Source organism: Pelophylax lessonae (assembly GCF_965119305.1).
Source record: "Pelophylax lessonae genome assembly, chromosome: 4".
NCBI lineage: Eukaryota > Metazoa > Chordata > Amphibia > Anura > Ranidae > Pelophylax > Pelophylax lessonae.
Window position 1 is genome coordinate 267,953,598 of NC_138771.1, and position 22,554 is coordinate 267,976,151.

General features: G+C 40.5%; 1 protein-coding gene across 12 annotated transcripts in view; it reads left to right on the top strand.

Moving 5' to 3' along the window:
* Positions 1 to 22,554, top strand: part of GRIP1 (glutamate receptor interacting protein 1) — a 1,071,013-nt gene that overhangs the window by 547,800 nt on the left and 500,659 nt on the right. The window contains exon 1 of one of the 12 annotated variants that reach the window (XM_082255179.1): positions 14,132 to 14,644. The exons of 9 other annotated variants lie outside the window; for them this stretch is intronic. In XM_082255179.1, the coding sequence (XP_082111305.1) occupies positions 14,557 to 14,644 (88 nt within the window). In that variant the 5' untranslated portion in view covers positions 14,132 to 14,556. Of the gene's footprint in view, positions 1 to 14,131; positions 14,645 to 22,554 lie in introns of those variants that run through there. 2 more of the 12 variants (XM_082255173.1, XM_082255175.1) reach the window with 2 other exon arrangements.

Sequence of the window (22,554 nt, forward strand, 5' to 3'; positions counted from 1 at the left end):
TATTTTATTTGGAGGGTCAAAGTGTAGACAAATTCATTATTGCATATTTCTCTGATGCTTTCTTCTAGGGAACATAATCTGTAAGGTTTTGTCGGAAGCATAATCTGTAAGCTATTGTAGGGAATCTTACATCAGTACAGCAACTCTCTGATAGCTATGATTAGGCACTGTTAGTGTGAAACGCGTCAGCTGTCTCTGATCCGTACCTCTGTATGCTGTGGCATTTTTTTCCTCTTTTTCAATAAATATTTGCATTGGAGTATGGCTGTCCAGACACATTTTTGTTCTATAAGGCTTGCACATTGAACCTGCACCTGTGCTGTTACTTTGAGGATTTTTGAAGGCATTTCTACCTGGAGCGGTGTGTGGTTTCGATCAAGCAACCCTCTGAGTGGTGAAAAGGCAGCAGATGCTTGAAAGAGAACCTGTGGCTGCAGCAGCTTGGCGCATGTCAGGAAACCCAGTACTTGCATGCACAAGGCTAAGGCTGGCCATAGATGGATAGTTTTTGTTCAGGCAAGCTAATTCCTTTAAAACAAACAAGGAACACTGCGCTAATGAGGGAAGCAGCTAGCACCTGGAAAAATACAATCTTCCAACAATAAATCTATTAAAAATAGTGCAGCGCTAAAAAACCTAAATAAATAGGAGGGATACAGTGGTGTGTATATATGTATCAATTAAAAAAGTTCATCATATTCATGACTGACATTCCAAAGAGGCCAGTATTCCCAGAAAAATAAGCCAAGAGATCAAGCAAGGAGAGAAGGGTGGCTGAAAAGGTTGATGAATAGACTTCACACCCCACGTGATACAGGGATCTCCTTACCAGAATGGAAAGACCACCAAATTATAAGCGGTCAAATAGGCATTTCATCCCACTCGGGGGAAACTGGTCATGGACTCCAAATCAGTTTCCAGGACACAACAATAAAATACCCAGATGCTCCAGGTCACCAGAAGCAGAACAATCATCAATTGTGTGTAAGAAAAAGAGGACAACAACTCCAATAGTGCATTAAAAGACTAAATTTAATAGTAACACACATCATTACACTCACGATTGGCAAGATGTCATGAAGCATTCAGATAGTAACACTGGGGCACCGCCGTGGCATTCTTGTAGGCTCCGTTCAGCACAAGCCTGGCTTCCAGGAGGGGAATGGAACATCCTCCAATCACAAGCCAGGAGGCGTGATGCCATCACCGCTGCTGACCACGCCCTACGAGATGACGTCTTCCGGGGGTTGGTCACGGACGGGGCGGCATCACAGGGAGCTGGCATAAATAGGACTCCGGCGCCATATTAACTAATAACACAGCAGCCCTCCCCGCAATCCCCTGCAGACAACGGAACCACAAAACATCAATGGGGAAAAGAAAAACAATAAAAGCATGCCATCTAGTGAGAAAATGCCAGAAGGCATGTGAAGAACATTAAATAAAAATATCCAAGAAATAAAAACTTGTAAAATTATGATAAGAAACCATAATACAAGCAAGCCCCCTAGTGTTTGAACACCAGAAGACAAGCACAAAGCAAATAAATAAATAATGAATAATAAAATCCCCAAAATGGATGACATAACAGTGATTTTAGCAAGGCCTAGTTCAATAAGATGATAAAAAAAAAAACGAATAGAGCCCACATAAAACATCACGTCTTACAATATATCCAAAACCAGTATAAAAAAACAATACAAAAAATACAAAAACCAAAAAATATTAAATAAAAAATATAGACATAAGCTCAAGCATTATTAATAAAACAATTCATGTCCCAGTCTATGTTAAGGCCAAAAGGGGCATAAGATTTTAAATTAAAAATCCATCTAGTCTTGAGCCTGGATAGGGCTCTGACCATATTAGTACCCCTCCAATTAGGCATAACCCTGTCAATTGCTAAAAAAGTGGTCCCTGCCAGACTCCTCCCATGATGACTATCGTAGTGTCTAGACAGATTATGTCCCTTAAAGCCTCTCTTAATGTTTCCAATATGCTCTGATAACCACACATGCAGCTCCCTCTTGGTTCTACCAACGTATTGTTTAGAGCAGGGGCACTGGATCACATATCTAGAGCGACACGTGATAAGTGTCAATCTCCTAATCCTTCTGTGTATGGGGAAGAACCCGTTAAGGGATTGGAAAAAAGTCCTAGTTTAGGAGGATTAATTACGTTGGGTGCAACCCTATTCCTCAGGGTTTGGGTTAGAGGAATCCTCTCTGCTGAGAAATTGCATTCTAACAGCAGGGACTCTTCGCTGTAAGAATACACTAATCAGCAGCTGCAGTTGCTGATCGGGAAATATTTCCAAAATGCCCGTTCAACAGAAATTGAACATTTAACAGAACATGAATTCCACATTAGAAATTATGCTACTAACATTTTTCGTGTCCTGTAATTTTGCCTCCAGCATTGCTCTTGTTGCCAGGTCAACCATTTTGTTGGTGCCCAGAACAGTCACTTCCTTAATGGGAACACTCCCCCTCTACTTGGTCTCAAATGTTATGTCACTTTATAATTAAAATGTGTGCATTTGCAGCCTTGGTTGTAAGGCTACAGAAGCTTTACATTGCTTAAGTTCATAGTGCTGAAGCTGCTTCTCAAGGAGAAAGCAGAGAACATCAGGGAGGTAAGACACTAGCCTTGTAAGTTTTTAACTCATTGTCTCTCAGTGGCAGCAGAGTTTGTCCTCTCACCTCTTCGGCGTTTCTTTTCTCTTCCTAATCTGTTCCCTCGGCACAGTCTGTGTTATTCCTGTTGTTTCCCCCACCCTCAGCAGATCCGCCTCTAGTGACTCACTAAATATCGGCAGTGTGAAAAAATCCTGAGGCTTTGCAGAAAGGGTGAGACAGGGCCTTACTGGATTATAACCGGAATAAGCACTTATTTTTGTTTTATATAGCTATACAAAAGGGGCCAGCATGAAGTAATTTATCAAGACTTAAATTTTCTGACTAAAGTTCCACTTGTGTAGAGGTTGAATGTTGACTCTCTAAAGTGAATCATAAGTGGACGTAAGAGTGACACCCAGATATAGTAGAGTGGAAAACCACTGAAAAGAGAACTGAGCCTGTATCCTCTGGAAAGTTGGGATAAGGAGAGAGACATTCAAAGCTGTAGACGTGGAGACCAGATAAGCTAGCAAACTTTGAAAGAAGTGAAATCAAATGTGCGAGAGAGATATGCGGGCTGGTAGTATATAACAATATTTTGTCTGTGAATATAGCTGCTTTTTGGTAACACTTATGACCTCCAAACCTGTATTATCTGGATGTTGTCAAATCTAATTCACAAAGCCCACGATCATATTGGTCCGATTTTACATGCAATTTGACATGTCAAATCGGAGCCAACTGCCGGCAATGTGGCCCCTTTCACACTAGTGGACCGTTCAGATGCGCCTGTCAGTTTTTCAGGTGGATCTGAACGGGTGCCCCATGCATCTCTATGGGGCATTAGATGTCAGCGGAAACATGTCCGCTGACATCGGGTCTGTCAAATCTGGACGGATGGAAACCCTATTTTCCATCCGTCTAGCGGATGGGATCGGATGAGAACAGACAGGCAGTTTGTTACCATCTGATTCCCCCATAGAGAACAGCGGGTACCTGACAGCTCCGTCTCCGCACACAGCACGGAGACAGAGCTGCCATCCGTCTGCTCAGCAGGCGATCGCCCCGCTGAGATAAACTGAGTCCGCCGACGGACTCCCATGTGTGAAAGGGGCCTTATACATATCTACTGTACAGAGAATTGCAATTGGTCATTTTCGAATAGGAAATGCTTTTTTCACCTCTGCAGAAGTGCTTGTGGCTGCCGTGGTCTAAAATCACCTGTGTAGCATTTGCTTAAAAATGACAACTTGCTGGTAACCATAAAATTTGGGAAAACAATTGTCAAGTATGTAAACCCAAGTGCCCTTGTAAAGTCAAGTGAGCTCTTTAGTGCTTGTGCCTTGAGGTGCTTGCATGCACTATTATTAGTTACTCAAGTCATGTTGAGTTTTGTCATGGTTGAATTAGTAAAATTATATTACCACATTTGGCTTTCTTCAGCACCAGTCATATCCTCCCTGTGAGTACAGGAGCCGTATTTGACACAAATAACACTTTTAACGAAACAATAGAACATGTCCGCATTAGCCAGCGATGGTATATTTTTGGGTTAAAATAGTACTTCTTTCAAGTTATATTAAACACGGCACTGAAGCACATTTTTACCACTGATCACAGTATTAGTGTCACTGGTTCCCACAAAGTTTCAGATTGTCTGCCACAATATCGCTGTTGTAATTTTCTGAAAATGCAATGCAATATGGCTACCTGGAGCTGTTTTGTACACAGAATGTATACTGACCACACCCCAGAAACATCATTTCCTGCTTGTGCAGTGATTGGCTCATCAGCCTTAGTCATTATTTTTTGGTTCGGTTTGTTTTATTTACAAATATATAGTAGTTCATTTGTCTTGGCACATAGTTTTGATTATGTAGGTCTGAGCAGCGTGGCAGTTGTTTTACACTTTATAGTTATTGGATGTGGAAACACGTGTTCGCAAGCAGCTCATAAGACAGGGTTATCAGTTTAAAGACCGCACAGGAGTATTTACTTTTACACTTTGGTACAGCCCAGCCTGTACTGCACCTAAATTAATAAACAATACAGCCTCTAGTCAACAGCCTGAGCTTGTCCGCAAGTGAATGTCTGTAACCAGCTTTGACTCTCCTCAGCTGCAGGAAGCACTGCAATGGATAACTGCTAAAGATCTTTTGGTGTACCTGCAGTTCTTTAAGTGTTGGGCTTAAAGGGCTGCTGCACTTAAGGAAGCAGTTTGTTGGCATAAACTGGAGATTTTTGAAGTTCCAGTAACAGCAGCAGGATCAGTCCCTCAGTTCCCCGGAGCACAAAGAAGCGCCTTTGGTTGTGAGCCATAGAGTCAAATTTTTAGTCTTTGAGGACAGTGGTATTGATACAGATTTGCTTATCATCATTGCCACAGACACACAAGTCCCGGTATTTGACGCCAGAGCTATGACATCGCCCTGTGTAGATTTGCCAACCAAGAGGAATGATGATTATAAGCCCATAAAGGAATGCTATAATTGTAAAGTATTGATTGACCCCAAAATTATACTACTAGCAATTTAGGTCACTGTAAAAAGGACCTGCAGTATCTTACGCAAATGTGGTAAACCACCTATGCTCCATATTAAAGGAATGACTAAAGAGTCCTATTACTCCCTGGAGGACCTGATCATCCAGGATAAATTCCTACACAATCTGTCCAGCAGAAGTTTGACAGTTTGTGTTGAAGCACAGGCTTAAGTCTGTCATGGTGGCAGAAGAATTAGCAGATACTTACATAAACTGCAGAAAGCCCCAACAGAAACTCCTCCTACAGCTGTGAGCCAGTCCTTTCCAATGACTAGCACTTGGAGCTCTTGGTGAAAAGCCAGCATTAGTTTCAATTTGTGACTAGCCCAGACACCATAAGAGCACCTGTCCTCAGCACAAGAAGCCAACTGTCCTGGCTAGCCAGCCAGAACACATCCCTCTGTGCAGTTTGCCAATGGGAAAGTGAGGTGCAACAACATGGACCTAATGTCCGTCAACTTAAAGAAGTGAATGGTTACTGACTTTTGAGACACAAGTGCTGAAGGTATATTTGTTCACCCTGGGCTGGTGCATTAAAAGGACACAATTCCTGAGAAATTTCTCACTCTCACTGGAGCTGGGGAAAACCACTATGTGCATCCCAGGCATGGGGTTTTATTGATTGGGAGTGTAATGAGAAAGTGATACTGCTAGGTGCAGATCTTCGATTTCTGGTCTTACACTATGAGCTTCCTGATGACAGCTAGGATTCACCAGTTCGATTTTCTGGACATTCCAAGGGACTATGTGAAATTATAAATGTGACATCTGGGGAACCTAATGATGGACATGGGGAGAGAAGTCGGTTGGAGATGTAACGTTCTCCTAGGGAAGGTGATGAGTAATAAGAAACCACCTTGCATGCATAGTTACCCAGTACATGTATGTCCGATATAAAAAATGTAATTCTTGAGTTTTTATTGCCAGTGTTAGTCATTTGACTTCAGAGCCTGCCAAGGCACAGTCTTTGGTTCGCAGAATAGTGGTATGGTACCCATAACTCCTTTCCTGCTTTCATCTACTTTACTCTGCCTCTGCTTTTTTTTTTTTTTCTGTGGATTTTTTTGGTGCATGTGAGAAATCTTTAAATTAATTCCATTATCTGAACCACAAAATGACAGACAACCCATGGCAGTAAAAGCGTTAAACGCTGCTCTATTCCTATTCATTCTGATGGTCCAGCACATCTAACCGCTCACAAATAATTTTATCTTTTGGGGCTCTTTACCTCAGCTTAGATGATTTAGCTGTGCTGTGTAGGTATAGATAACCTTCTTATGTAAATTAGTTATGTAAAGTGATATAAAAAGCATGTGTTCCTTTAAATTCACCTTTAAAGTGTCCTCTACAGCTTTATAATCTTTGAGAAAACCAAAAAGCATTCTAAAATATGAATTTAGTTAACACAAGTTTAAACCCACAGTTGTCAAGATTGTACCTCAACCTTGCATATTCTTTCTACAATGTGAAGAATATAAAAATGTTCAACAGGAGTCCACTTTGCAAAAAATACTATGAAGTTGTGGTTTTAATGCTGTAATAACTAATATGTTTCCAGGTTCTAATGTGGTAATGTTGGAAATTAAGTGTCAGTTAAGATATAACCCTCAAAAATTATCAACATACAAGTATAATTGTTTAGGATAGATTAAGGAAGGGTTAGAATTCGAACTCCTGGCAGTTTTTTTTTTTTTTTTTTTATTTATAGATAATTTTTTTTTTGTGTAGTCTGTGTGGGGAGATTTACTCTTTTGCCCTAATGACAATTGTCATCAAGACAGAAAGTAATGGAAAGTTTTACAGTTGTCACCAGAACAGGAACTGGAGACACTTGGAGAAATCTGAAAGCAAACATAACAAGCCTTATATGGCATTTTAAACATTCTCTACTGTAAAGACAAAACATTGTCTTAAGACAGACTAGCTCTAAATGTATCCCTTAACACTTGCAAGCTGGGCCACTTTTCAAATTTTTCTCACTTTTTGTTTTTGCTATAAAATTACTTAGAACTTCAAAACATTATATATTTTCTATAAAGCAAAAGGCCTGGAGAATAAAAAAGGTGGCTGTTGCAATTTTTATGTTACACAATATTTGCACAGCCTTTCATCAAATGCAAATTTTCAGGAAAAAATATACTTAAATGCATGTTAGTGTCGACAATTACAATATAATACCAATTTTCTTGGTAATATATAAAAGGTGATGTTGCACAAGTAAGTAGATAACAAGCATGGCAAGATTTGAACGTTTGCACGCCCATAAAAAGGCAACAAACGACAGTACCAAAAAAAAAAAAAAATCTCTATAGGTGATGCTTTGCTTTTACGCTGTTAGGCATGCGGGACCTACATGTGCATTTGCTTATAACCATGGGCAGATGGGAGTGCTTTCAACATTTTTTTAATTTACATTTTTTACACATTTTTTTTTTATTCAACTTGGTTGCTATAACAAGGGATATTGTTCAGCCCTTGTGATAGCTTGGGCAGTGAGAGGTACTCTGGGAGATCAGGGGTCTATAGAGACCCCTGATCCATCCTCTACCCTCCCAAGGCAGCTGATCAAACTGAGATCAATTTGATCAGCTGCTTCCCTGGCCAGTACTGGCTATGAAAGCACTGAATTAAAATAAAGTGATTAACTCCTTGTTGATTTCAACTTATTTTCTCACAGAGGAGAGAGTGGAAAGGATGTTCCTCCTCCTCTGTGGGCAGCCAACCTGACCGCTTGCAGATGTCCCAGCTCTCCGGAGGAACTGGTTAGCTCAGCATTGGCAGTGGGTGGGGGGCCCCCTTCTGAGCCCTGTAAAAGTTATTAGGCGCCTGTAGAGCTGCTTGGATCAATTTTACCTTAAAGCTTGCTCTAAAAACAAATGACACAGGATCGGAACTACAGCTGCAGCCATGATCCTGGTCGTCGAGGACGTCTATATACGTATGCCTGACGGAAATAGTTAAGGCAACTCTGGATGTTGCAAGGATACAAGAGGATGAAAAAGTAGTGATATTTAAGTGTATATGTCTAGTCCAAACTTCTTTTTGGTTTTGGATTGAGTAAGGAAGTATTAAAACCCATAGCAGTATATTTTTTGTGGCTTTTTCCCATTGGGAAGAAATCTTTTAATTTCTTGTCCTCGAGACACAACAGGAAGTAACTTTAAAATTTTGCATCTCCCAACAATTTTAGTCTCATTGAGTGATCACAAGAACAAATAGAGGAGTCAAACTTTAACAAGGGCCACAAATCACAACAAAAAAATTAATAGGTCTAACCCCTCCACACTCCGTCCATAACGTACCCAAAAAAAAAATTTGGGCTATAGAAACCCTAGATTAGCATACATTTCCCAATTCCTCCCTGGTCCTTGGTTCTCCTGCAATCATCCCTGGCAGACATTGCCTCTTTTGGCGGCAGCCTATTAATTTTGACTGCTTTCCTTTTGGTGTTGGCAGTAATTGCTGCGGCTGTTTTAGCACTGCAATATGGAAAGAGGAGTACATTTGTCAGCTACGGTGTCAAGCTGTCCATTGTATGTTTTTTGGGATCTTGCACATATGTTCCGCAAAGCTATTTTGGAGGTAGTTTCCTTTAAAAGTAAGGTGATTTAGAGTGTCTCTATGAGCATTTCAGCACAACATACAGATTGCAGTTCTATCTTCCTTGATTTATTCAAATTTCTGGTATTTGTGCATGTTTTACCACTTGCATGTTCCTTCCTGTAGATGACGGCGTACTTTATATCAGTAGTTCAGCCAAAGCTGTAACACCCAAAGTGTAGGCAGGGCTTCCTATGCAGCCTTTGCAAATAGGCACATTTTGTGACTGTGCCGTATAAATCATTTGAAAAGAAACATTTGACATGAGGATGAGCAAGTTTAAAGAAGACCTATCGCTAGAAAAAAAAAAGGTTTGCTAACCCTCCCAGTGCACCCTCTGCACATAGCAATTGCCCTAACTAAAATCCAAACAGTGGATGTTTTAAAAAAAATAAAATGCTGGTTGTAGCTCCACCCCTTCTAAAGCCCTAAAATATGGGCATTGCTGTGGGTGGCGGGTTGCACACAGCAAAATCACATCCCCACTTAATTCTGCAGCTGCTGTCCCCTCATCTCTCCTCTTAATTTACACACAGCTTAGGGCTGCAGCCTGCTATTTAGGGTATAGAGCAGGGGTGTCAAACTCAATTTCATTGCGGGCCGCATCAGCATTATGGTTGCCCTCAAAGGGCCGGTGTTATCTGTAGGATTAGATGTCCAGAGCACCCCACACCCCCTTACACCCTTACATGAGATGTCAAGAGCCCCCCCACCATCAGAAGTCAAGAGTCACCTACCCTTCCTTACATCACAATGCACCCCCTTACCTTGTGCTAATAACAGGAAGAAGATGCGAGTGGATCTGGGAAGACGTGTAGGGTCTGGAGGAGAACCAGAGGAGGGCTGGAGTCAGCTTCCAGAGTCTGCTGAATGCTGAGACCAGGGCAGCAGAAGGCTAGGTGGTGTTGCGGCTGCACAGAGAGGTGCAGGATCTGTAGGAGTTCTGCCCTCCTCTCTGCTGCGGGCTGATGAGAATGGGGTGGGGAGGTGATCAAAGACTAGCCTCTCTGCAGCTGCAAAGAGAAGTGCAGGATCTGGCAAAGGAGTTCTGTCCTTTCTGCTGCCAACTACAGAGACAACGTGGGGGCAGAGACGAGGGGGGTGCCGCAGCTGCAGGAGAGGTGCGAGGGCCACATGAAATGGCCTAGGGGGCCGCATTCGGCCCGCGGGCCTTGTGTTTGACACCTGTGGTATAGAGAGTGAAAACTGTCAGCTTGTGCTTTGAATGATTGCAGCTGAAGAATAAGGTTTTGATCTGGGAAAACACAAGCTGACAGTGGCACAAACTGTCTACTCCATCTGTTTGGGACCGCATAATGTAGTATCTGGCATGCACTATTGTCAGCTTGTGTTTTTGTGGATAAAAGTCTTTCTCATTCACAACGCAAGCTGTTATTTTCCACTCTTTGGGCTCCTGAGTATCAGGCTGCAGCTCTGTAGTGTAAATAAAACAGGAGAGTTGAGGAGACAGTACACCGATGTTCTATCTTGACCGCTTAAGAGAAGGGAAAACTGAGCTACGTGCACTCTACCTGTCATGCGCCTTTCCTTCTGAGCTTTCAATCATAACTCCAGGTCCTTTCCTCAGTGTTGTCAGGTAGCTAGGCACGAGGCTAGCTATCCAGCACATCTCAGCAACCCCTGCCTGGATTTAGTTAGGGACCTGTGCTATGTGTACAGGATCCCCCCTACAGTCTGGGCCAATTCAGACATTTCTCAAACATGTAAAAGTCAGCATTTTTTTTTTTGCGAAAAAAAAAAAATTAAAACACCCTACATTATTATGTTTTTTTTTTTTTTAAACAGAGACCCTAGAGAATAAAATAGTTGTTGCATTTTTTACATTGCAAGATATTTCTGCAGCGGTTTATCAAATGTGAATTTGCACTTTAATGAGCTTTAGTGAACACAAATGCAATACAATACACAATTATTTGGTAAAATATAAAAGATTATGTTGAGTCCGGTAAATTGATACCCAACAGTTCACACTTTAAAATTGCATACACTCATGGAATAGTGCTAAACTACGGTACCTAAAAGTCCCCATAGGCGACGCTTTAAAAGCCTTTACAGGTTGCCAGTTTAGTGTTACACTAGAGGTCTGGTGCTAGAATTATTGCTGTTGCTCTGACATTTGTGGTGATACCTCACATATGTGATCACTGTTTACATATGTGTGCGGGACCTTTGTGCGCATTTGCCCGTAAGCATGGGGGGACAGGGTGCTTAGAATTTATTTATTTTATTGAATTGTTTTCTTTTTTGTAATCAACTTTATTGCTATCACAAGGGATGAACAACAAAGCATCTGATTAAACAGATCGGTTTGTGCAGATGCTTTCACAAGCGGGTAACAGCTTGTTTACATAAGGGCGAAACCAGAAGTGATTAAATCTTTGTCGCTTCTGGTTTCTGACTTCACACAGTGGGAGGAACAAAATCAGTTTTGGCAATAACATGGTGTGGGCAGATTTTTGCCAGTTACAGGCTATGTCACACCCCTCCAGCCTGTGTCTTAGAAAAAGAGAGAGGTGAAGCCTCCATCAATCTCCTGTCTTAATCTGTAATATTCCACTCCCATTGTGTTTAGCTGGTTAGTGGGCATAGAGGAGGAGGGAGGAGTGGAGCTGTAAATTACCACTGTGTATATGCACACATGTGTGACACTATAGTCACATGGGCTGCTCAGACGTTATAGCGAGGAAATGCTCCGCATAGAAACTCGCTGGAAACTGAGCATGTGCAGAGCTACCTACACTGCTCTGCAAAATCCCTAGCTGCACACTTGGACAGAAGAGGGGACAGAGAACGGCAGGCTTAACCAGGTTTTTTGAAGAATACAGAAAATGAATCTCCCAGTGACTGAGAGTGAACAGCATATAATACAGCATTTATTGATAGTTTTTTTTTTTTTTTATAATGTGGGTTTAATGACACTTTAAAGGGGTATCCCCTGTTCTTTCTTGTCCTAATGTCTCAAGGATAAACCTGAGAAACCGGTTAGGAGAACCTACCCAATGGAATCACTGATCGCATTTGAAATCTTATTTAGGTAGAAAGGACTGGGAGAAGGGGGGCTTTACCTGGGCTTTAATGTCAAATTTGTGAGAAAATAAAAGCATTCCGAAGCGGGGTTTTTTTTTTTTTTTTTTTTTAGAGGGAAAGAGGTAGGTATTGTATGAGATCGATGGAGGAAAACAGAAAACCGTAGTAGAAATGCTGTGGACAGGATTATTAAAGTGCATCTCAGGGCAAAAAAATAAAATATCTCTCCCATACATGCTCATTTCCCTGTGTTTACCCTATGTTTTGTCCCTTTTAAAAAAAGTAAATTCAAACAAATATCTGTTCTTCCAAACTCCAAGTGTGCTCCTAGCTTCCTGTTTGAGAACACAGTACCTTTGTGCATTGAAGTCCCAACTAGTGTTGCCAGCCTTATTTGTTCGACTACAGAACTCTACCCATCCTCAACCCCTTTCTTTTAGACTCCATGCATTACTATTGAACTCTATGTAATGACCGTTTTGATGACACTACATTAAAGATGCTGCAAGGAGTTTTTTTTTTTTCCGACAGCACAAGAACTCACTGGGGTGAACAAGCCCTAAGACTCTTCCCAAAAAAGCAAAAAGAATGTGCAGTTGCTCCAGAGCTAGTAAGTGAGGGTAAGCTCTGCTGACTTCCAACATCTAATCACGTGCAAGCAAAAATGCCTTTTTTTTTTCTGTGCAGGTGATTGGATATTGTTTGCAAAGTGAAGCTTCATCTCCATTACATAGCTCTGCAGCAACTGCACTTGTAAAGTGCATAGTCTGTTTTCCTTTAGTAAATCCACCCCTTTGTGTAGGGAAAGGAGACGTGGTTCTGTGGTGCATGACCAATAGCTGCCCCTGCTAGAATTTGACAAGCCTGGTGATGTTTTTGTTACTCAATTTTACTGTAACTCTGATGTACTTTGCAGCCTTAACGTGATCCGTAATCCTCACCCCACCTGTTTTGGAGTCAGATAAAATTGACGAATTGCCAATTTTTTTTTTTTTTTGGAACCTACTGTTTAATAGCTAAAGAAGCAAATACCCTCTTCACCAAGGTAGGAAAAATTATGCCAAAAGTGAATATGGAGTTCTTCACTAGTCCTATAGTCTGATTTGTACTTGGGTGAAGTTATACATTTAAAATCAATTATCTTTCCAATAAATGTAATAACTAAACACATTCACTGGAAGGTTTCTATTAATCTGTGGGATGATATACTTTTTTTTTTTTTTTTTTTTTTTTAAATCAAGCCATCATTTTTATGGGAAGCCACAAAGAGGGATTACATTACATTTAAGAGTGGTGTTCTTGCATGGGCAAGTGCTACACTGAAATTTCATTTTTGTGTGTATCAAGCCTGCTGTTTAAAAGCAAAGGGCACATTTGAAGGTGAAGTACAGCCAAAGCTTATTTGGCTGTTCTTCTTCTGTGCATCACAGGAGTTCATTCTGTACTCCTGTGATCCGTTTTAAGCTGACAATGGGCTGAAGCCCACTGTCGGCTGATGTCACAGAGCTGGCAAGTTGGAATCTGCCCACATGCCTGGACCGGCTCATCCTCTCAGCGGCCACTAAGTCAGCTTTTCCTGCCCCCGCCCCCTCCACTGCCCAGCAATCCACTGACAGTCAGCAGCTCTCAGCTCAGGGAGCCCTGAGAACCGAGAAATTGGCGGTGTTGGATTGCTCGGTTTTCAATATTAAGCTGTCCATACCTTTATACAGTTACCTTGTACAATTTTCCTTTAGATTTACCAAAATCATATATTATGAGGTCATACCTAAACACTTTCCATTTGTATGCAATCAGGCAGGCTCTTACACTACGTAAATAAATTGTATAATGTATGGCCAGCCTTTGAGCCAGCGGCGGACAGATGCAGCATTGGAGCCATGCTGCATCCATCTAGGCAAGAATGAATCTGCAAAAAAAAAAGTCCATACTTCTCTTTCAACAGTCAGAGTTTTGCATATTCTTTAGTGTAAATATTTAATTTCATACATATGAAACTAGTACCTCAACAGGGTTTATTGCATTATTGTCAATGCTAGTTATTTAAACCTAATAAAAAATAAGTACATTTTTCTTTTATTTTGCAACTTTTTAAATGCAGTCTGAACAATCTATCGCCATTCTGTGCTGGCATCACAATAACCAAAGAAATAATTTCCTTGGTAACACGCAATTGCACCATTCTTTTCTGTGTAAGAACTGTTGATGTAGGTTTTATCACTGCTAGATGTAATTAATACAGCTCGTAATTTGCCAGTGATATTTTTAACGCGAGGCACTGCCATCTTTCAGCACTGCATGAGTTAACACTTCAGAGAAGGAACATCCCATTGACAGGATGGAGATGAGAAAATGCTGCTTTACAGCAGATGTTGACTACACGGCCCCCTACACAGCTCACACTGGGAGCATGAATGAGTGGAAGGACCAGGAGTAACCCAGGAGAAGAAGCCAGCTCCATCCTGCTCATCATTGTTCCTTTGCTCAGTGCATAGCTACAAAGGAATCCTAACGGTTAGGCAGCTGATCTAATGCTGCAGGTTCCTTGCTGGAGAGGCAGCGTGGAGCTGTGTGAATGATACAGTGTCATTAGATGACACAGAGCTGATCTCTGCATCACCAGGAGGAATCAAACCGTGTCACTCCCCTCTGGGACTACCTTCTCTGTTCTACGCGCAAGGAATTCGTATGCTTGTGCTGCTGCCTCTGCTGCTGCTGCTTCTGCAACATCTCTGAGCAGGGCTTGTGTATGTGCATTACTGCCGGAAAGCAGCAAAGAAGAATGATAGCTGTCTCTTTCAAATGTCGTTGTCAAATCCTGCGGAGACTGGTTAAAGGTATGGTGCTTTTTCTTCTGCTCTTCCAGTCTCTGGCACGCTCTGTCTTTTCAAATGCGCTGGCTCATGCTTTTGCCTTTTACAAATATGCCTGTCCTAACAATTTATAGTCAAGCAGCAAAGAGCATAGACTGTTCAAAGCTTGAGTCCCTCATAAGCCATTCGCACCACGGACATTTTGTCTTACCTGCAGTTTGGTCTGTATGATTTTATTGTGCCTTTTTTTTTTTCTAAGTATCTGATTTTTCTTTTTTTTACCTGTGGACATTTTATATTTTCTTTCCCAGTGAAATGGTAATCTTGGTTTATCATCTCCACAGAAACAGTAAGTCTTTCCACTGCACTGCAATGCTATATAATATCCCGTTAGGGATGCAAGCTCTTGTACAGAAAAGTGAATACGGGTAACTTCCAAGCAAATAAGTTTTAATTCTGCTCATTGGGTACGTGTGGTTAAAAGCTAATATCTGAGTAGTCATTAAAGCAGTTTATGTAATATGTAGGAAGAGCAGGAGCAATGGTTGTATGCTGAGAAGGTATTCCATTATAGCGGTATGCAGCTGTGATTAGAAAATGGTGAACTTGTGACCTCTTGTTCTTTTCAAAATCCATAGATTTGCCTAAATAATTTCTGTCATCCACTAAGTGAGCAGATAATTCCCATGGATTCTTCTGCTTCGACTAAATGATCATAATTATTTGACAAGAATGCAATTACAAGTCATTAATGTTTGTGTTTCAAAGGTAAAGTAGCTCAATTCAGCATTTTATATAGAAGAGGGAAAACTTTGTGCATCCAATGGATTTTAATGTCAAGGTAAGCCTAGCATTTTGAGCTTTGAAATATGCTTGCGATGAGGTCATTTAAAATCACTGCACGTCCATTAGTGCACAAAGCTTTTATAAAACCAGTAATTAAGATTTCTCTGCTCCTAGTGGCAGCAAAAAGGTTAATATAGAGAATGCACATTGTGTGCGTTCTGCCGTTACCTTTTGCACGATGGCAGCCTGCGGTGTAAATATGAAGGGCCATGCTGTATTCGAAGCATGGACTTGTTTCCACCTTCCCTTGACAGTCATTCTTGTAATTCCAGGTTCTCTGCAGTGACCTGATAATGATATTTTAATAAGATGGTTTACAGAGCTACTGGTCACAGCGCAGCCAGCTGAGAAATGCCAGTGGCCCATGGCGGATTATTGTGCATGTTTCACTGGCATGTTTGAATTCTATGGAATAATGAAATTTTGTTCTGATTGGTGATCAGCCTCTTCAGGATGCCTTGTGGTAGTGTAAAATAAGCACACTGCATTTTTTTGGGGGCTTTCCTGCATTACCCAGGAAGAGGCAGGAACATGAAAAGGTTTGTCAAACACATTTTGCTGTGCTAATGTATGACATTGCTCAAGCATTTGTTTTTTTAAACACTGTGATATAAATGGTGTTAAACTCTTGATGGAAAAAAAATAAAATGTAGTTTAATCAAGTAAAGCAGAGTTTATAAACAAGGGTATTGGGTTTTGGGACTTTCTGTACAGAACAAAATGGCTCCAGTTAGGTTACTTTGGAAACAGATGAGCTATAGATTGCAGCTTCATAGAAAAGCTTTATATATGATAGTGTGAGATTTGTATATGAAGTGCAAGCACAAAATCCTCGAAAATGGTTACTTCTTAGGTGGGTGTTAGAAAAATAATTAAACAAATCTGTCAAAGCATGTTTATTTTCAGTGCACAGCTAGCTGAGGCAGTCAGATCTGTGTAATTCCTGGGTACCTGGCACGCAATGTGTTTCTAAGAGGTTCTGACTTGCTTGTTTGTGAATAACGACGCATAAAGAAACGTATGAAAATTAACATTTTCAGTACTTTGAACATGTTGGACATGTTTCTTGACTTGACTAAATATTTACATTTTCTTTTTTCATTCAACTGTTATGTATGCTAAATTATTAAAAATGTCCATCTATATTTTGTTTTTAAACTACGGCAATTAAAGGTGATTATATGGAGCTGATTTACTGCAGTGAAGTGAACCTGCGTTCACTTAAAACATCATTCATATATAGTCATTTGAAGAAGTAGGAACAACTTCTGTACCTTACTCAATGCTTGAAGTAAGGCCAGATTCTCTTTACTTAAGTAAATTAACCCCATAGAGCTCAGCTGTTAACAAGACGCAAATAATCCTAATATGCACTAGCCTGGGCTATGTATCACGTTGCACACCTCCCCCCCCCCTCCCCATAGTATTTTTGCTTGTTTTTAACCACTTGCCTGCTAGGCACTTCTACCCCTTCCTGCCTAGGCCAGTGTTAAACTTTCAATGCTGTCACACTTTGAATGACAATTGTGAAGTCATGCAACGCTGTACCCAAATTAGATTTTTATCATTTTTTTTTTTTTTTTGAGACCGAGCATTTCGTTTGTGATATTTAATTACCACAGTTTTTTTGCAAAAAAATAATTTTGAGAAAAAAAAAGTTTTCCTTATTTACAATTTTCTAACGGAAACAAAGTAATTTTTCTCCTTTACTGATGTGCACTGATGAAGCTGCACTGATGGGTATTGATAGGCTGCACTGATAGACCTGCACTGATAGGCCTGCACTGATGGGCACTGATAGGCCTGCACTGATGGGCACTGATAGGCCTGCATTGATGAGGTGGCACTGATAGGCCTGCATTGATGAAGTGGCACTGATGCGGAGGCACGAATATCCAGCACTTCTAGATGGCACGGATGGTTAACCATAGGTAACACTGATGGTCACAGATAAGCACCACTGATAGGGAGCACAGGTAAGCGGCCCTGATGAGCACTGATTGGCGGCATTGATTGGTATTAATGGGCACTGACTGGTGTCACTGCTGGGAACTCACTGGCATCACTAATGGGCACTGTTAGGGCTGCACTAATTATCAGTGCCCAGATTATCTGTGCAGGTCTCCCCTGTGTAGAAATGCCGCTGATCAGCTCTCCGTCATTTCCTTGTTCACATTTAATCAGCTGTGATTGAGCACAGCTGATCACATGGGTAAAGAACCGTATCATCAGCTCTTCATCGAGATCAGGGATGCGCCATGTACCAAGGCCACAGCGCACCGCCGCTCGCCATGAGAGTGGAGCAATGTCATATGATTTCATCCCAGAACAATAGAGCCACCCTCCCGCCGTCATTTGTTTATATGGCATGAGGGAGGTGTTAACAGTCTCTGACACTAATAATATAACCTTAGTCTTTATGCAATTTTTTTTTTTTTAGACATTGCTTGTTTTGTGTGTGTTTGGTATGCCCACAGGACTAAACATGTTCAGAAAATAACGAGCATGTTTTTTTCCCTTAAGCTGAGGGGTAAACCTAGAAGTGTAGCTTGCAGTTAAGTCTAGCAACAGTGCCAAAGAGGAAAAAAATAAAAAGAACCTGAACAGGGTAGTCAAGACTCTCTTCAGGGTAGGTAACATGCAGGCAAAAATTCAGTAATGTCTAAGTTTTAAGTTGTTTTCAACCTCTAAAATAAAAATTAATAAAGTATATCCTCTTGTAGTACTTGCCTTGATCCAAAGCACCTGTGGGTTTTTTGTTTGCCCTGGCATTCCTCTGCTACACCAGACAATTCTAGGAAATAGGCCCTACCCCCCAGCACTTAGCAGGTGATTGACATCCTCAGCTGTGCATGTTTCACTTTGAGATGTTGCAGAGGGGGGTGTGTTCATTCCCTCCACTCAGGTTTCCAATTACACTCAGCTCTATGCTGTGCAGTGTGTGACATCCCTGCCCCAGCCTTCTCAAAAATTGCAATGTAAGATATGTGCTTTAGGAGGCTGTAGGGGGGGGAGAGGACAAGGACAAGTCTTGAATGCATTCTTCGGTTTATTGACACTTCATGTTGTGGATTGCAGACTCCCCTCCCTCACTTATCCACTTCCTTTCTTTAGAGGAAGTTGCTCTCAGCTCCTTTGAAGCGCTTTTTCCCTTCATTACACACTGTGATGCTGCAGGCGTCACAGTGTGTAATGAAGGGGAAAAGCCCTGTAAAGGCGAGATTCTTCATCTCATTCAGCTTTTATAGAACTACAGAAGCAGAGTAAAGCATAATGACTACTGATTTAATACTACAACTTGCCTTTTTTTTTTTACATTTGCAGTATCATTCCATCTTGCAATGTATTATTCCTAGATTTTATTTAAAAAGCTACCTAAAAGCTCAATTACTGATGTAAATCTTTGGTCACGTGACAGGCTGGGTCATGTGACCGTCTTTAGATCTGTTGTTTGGAAGAGTACTGCTTGCAGTGCCTATTTCACATCTTGATGACATGTTTATTGCCTTATGGTGGGACTAAATCCCCATTTTTATTTATGGATTGTCTCCATATTTGATAGTCATTTCTTTTGCATGTGTGCGCTATTCTTTTTTAATATTGATGACATGGATATTGCCTATTGACTCTCAGAAGAGTCCATCAGTGGGGTCCTCAGAGGTTCTGAAAGGCTTCCAGTGGCAGCTTTCTGATGTCACGACCTGAGGAACAGTAACAAAACTGTGGTTGATAAATTTAAAATGAGGTATGGGTGAGCAGAGATGGGGAAGCTGTGGGGAGATAGACTTTACAGTTAAAAAACACACACACAAAGTGACACAAATGTTGATGCATTCATGCGCCATAAAGAATCAGAGCATATCTTTACAGCAGCCTTCAGCAGTTTGGTGATATGCCAGTACTTCACTTTCTTGAAAGCAACTGTAAAGAGCATATGGTGCCAGGTTTTGTGATTTTTTTTTTTTTCCTTAGCAGTGTTTTCTATTAAGGGCGGCACAAGTCAGGATTTTCATGGTTCTACTGAACAATCGGGCCAATCGCGAGCTTCACTTGATGTATAGAACAGTGTATGCATTGTACTCTAGGGCCTCCAATCTTTATAGAAAATTGGGATAATTGTTTGCTTTTTATTTCTTGGCCCCTTTAATCAAATTAGCCATTTTAGTACTGCAGTTGTTTACCCATTGAGGCCTTAACCTAAATTGTAAAATGTATCTAGTCAGTAAGGTCAAACAAGGCTTTCTTTTGATTGTATTACCTTTCAAGATGTTTTTTAATTTAAAGGTATTGTAAAAGCATAACAAAACATCCAGATTTGGCTAGTATATATAGCATATAGTGTTTCTGTAGATACAAAGTACAGATTGTATTCTGTGACTTTTGCCATTGGTGTTTTTGTGGTATAAAGCATGGCAGAGTTGTCGCCCATACAATTTGCAGATATTAAACTAGCTAAGAAGAAAATTGGGATAAATGGGTTGATTTATGCGAACTGATTTAATAGGTGATCACAACGGGATATAGAAACTTTACTTTAAAGACCTGAGTGTCCTAGTAGATGACAGGCTCAGCAATGGCATGCAATGCCAAACTGCAGCAAGCGAAACTGGCAGAAGTTTAGCATGCATTAAAAAGGGTATCTACCCAAGAGAGAAAACTATATATTCCACCAATTTACAAAACACTGGTCCGGCTACATCTTGGGTATGCCTTCCTGTTCTGGTCACCAGTCCTCAGGAAGGATGTGCTTGAACTGGAGAGAGTCCAGAGAAAGCCAACAAAGCTAATAAGAGGGCTGGAGCACCTCCAGTTATGAGAAATGACCACAAGCATTTAACTTATTCTCCCTGGAGAAGAGACACCTAAAAAGTTATGATTGCAATATACAAATATCTCCATAGTGATTCTAGCATAGGGAGAAAACTTTTCAGTCTTAGGGAGGATAAACGTTTTAACCTTAAACTGTGTAAGGGTTTTTTTTTTTTTTTTTTTTTACTGTCAGAGCAGTAAGGATGTGGAACTCCCTTCCTCAATTGGTGCTGTCAGTGGGAAGTGTTGATAATTTAAATTTTTTTTTAGATGGGCATTTTAACAAATGCAATATACTGTACAAGGTTATGGGAAAAGGTTTTGACATGCTTTTATTCAGCTTAAGGGTGCTTTCACACAGATCAGTATTTGATGCCTTCCCATTGACTTACAATGAAAGGTCCTTTTAAAAATGTAAAGATACATTTAAAGGATTTAAAGATACATTTTTCATTCTGCTTTTTAAAACCCTAAAATGCATCAAATCTGATCAGTGTGAAAAGTGAAGACTTGCAGGACCTTTATTTACCACAGCAGGTATGACAGTAGTTATAATTCTAGTGATTGTCATGTAGTACGAGTGCAAACAAAAGGTAGGTGATCGTAATCTTGTGTTAGGTAATATTATTGTTAAATAAGCCTTTCTTTGAACATAATTAAGTGGTTTACCTTTTGTGTACATTTTATTTTTATACAAAATGATTTAGTAAAATCTAGGCAGAATCCCTATATGCAAAATCTGTAAAGTTTTACTAAACCCACAACCACAAAAAACAGTCCATATATGCACTAAAGCATGCTGGTTATACTCACTGTAGAACCTAAGGGGTCAATCCTCTGCTATAAAAAGGCTGCTTGATCTTGTACACACAGATCCTCCTTCCACTGACTCCAGAACATGTTCGGATAAGACCGAGCCTTTGGAGTCGCTCTGCACATGCTCAGTTTGGTGTGTATTTTTTTTTCTTGGGAGAGTGCATGTGATCAGCACAGGGCTAAGCAGCACTGTCCAGACAGAGAGTCATCGATCCTGATAAGACAGCTCTCTGCAGTATGAAAACTAATCCTACAAGCTTTACCAGGAACTGATAGAAGTCACATGTTTGCTATATACTGGTAATGAGAAAAGGTATTTAGCAGTTTACACTTAATACAATAATTGCACTTCTTCCATGTTCTGTGTACTGTGGGAGACCAGACATAGTGAATGCAGGGTCCTGGGTTTAGTAACACTTAAAAGGCAGATTAAAAGTGCCTCTAAGGCTGGCCGTACATTGTACCATTTTCTTGTACAGTTTTTCCTTTATATTTACCAAAACTATAATATGAGGTTAAACCTAAACACTTTCAATTTGTATGCAATTAAGGCAAGTCCTTGCACTACATATTTGAAGATAAATCAAAAGGAAATTGAACAAGAAAATTGTATAATGTATGGCCAGTTTTAGGCCCACCCCCTCCCAGCAAGGTGTAGCAAATTAATCTTCAGAGTAAGCACCAGTGTTGGGGTATGATAATTGGCCGCTTAGGGCTCAATGTGGAAGGTCCCATGCTCCGTTATACTTAAAAGCCTCATATCATTGGCTCAGGAAAGCAGTGAGGGATTCTAGATAAGTAGATTTTCCTGGGAGAGTGGACTATCAGGATGGGCTCTTCCTGAGTAAAAATAGTGGCAGCTTCTCTTTAACAAAATAGATGTCATTCAGATAGGATTTATATTTAGTTTGAAGAACTGCGTATTTTTAACATTTGCCTTTTTTAACAAAATGCTTGTTTTCACCTTCTATAAATGTTTTACTGCATCTTTGTGCTGCTGATCGTTTGCAGCCATTTCCTCTCTAATGCATTTTAGCGATGGTATTTCTCAAGCCATATTTCCTGATGGTGAAAGCAGCGGACCATGCCTACATAATGCATGTTGATACAGTCACTTTAAGTTTCTTTTGAAAGCTACCTTGGCAGTATGACAAAGCAGGAGCACAGTCAGGAGATAGGAACACAGTTGTCAGCCGAGGATTTTATTGGCAGGATCACATCTAAAAAAAAAACAAAAAAAAAAAAAACCTATATATATATATATATATATATATACACACACACACACATACACATACACACACAGACACCCAAACAGCAGGTAAAATAAGTATTAAATATTTCACCATTTTTCTAGATATATATATTTGTAAAGGTGCTATTGCTGTGAAATTTTCACCACACGTCGGTAACAAACCATGCAATCCATACATACAAAGAAACCAAAACAAATACGTTCAGAA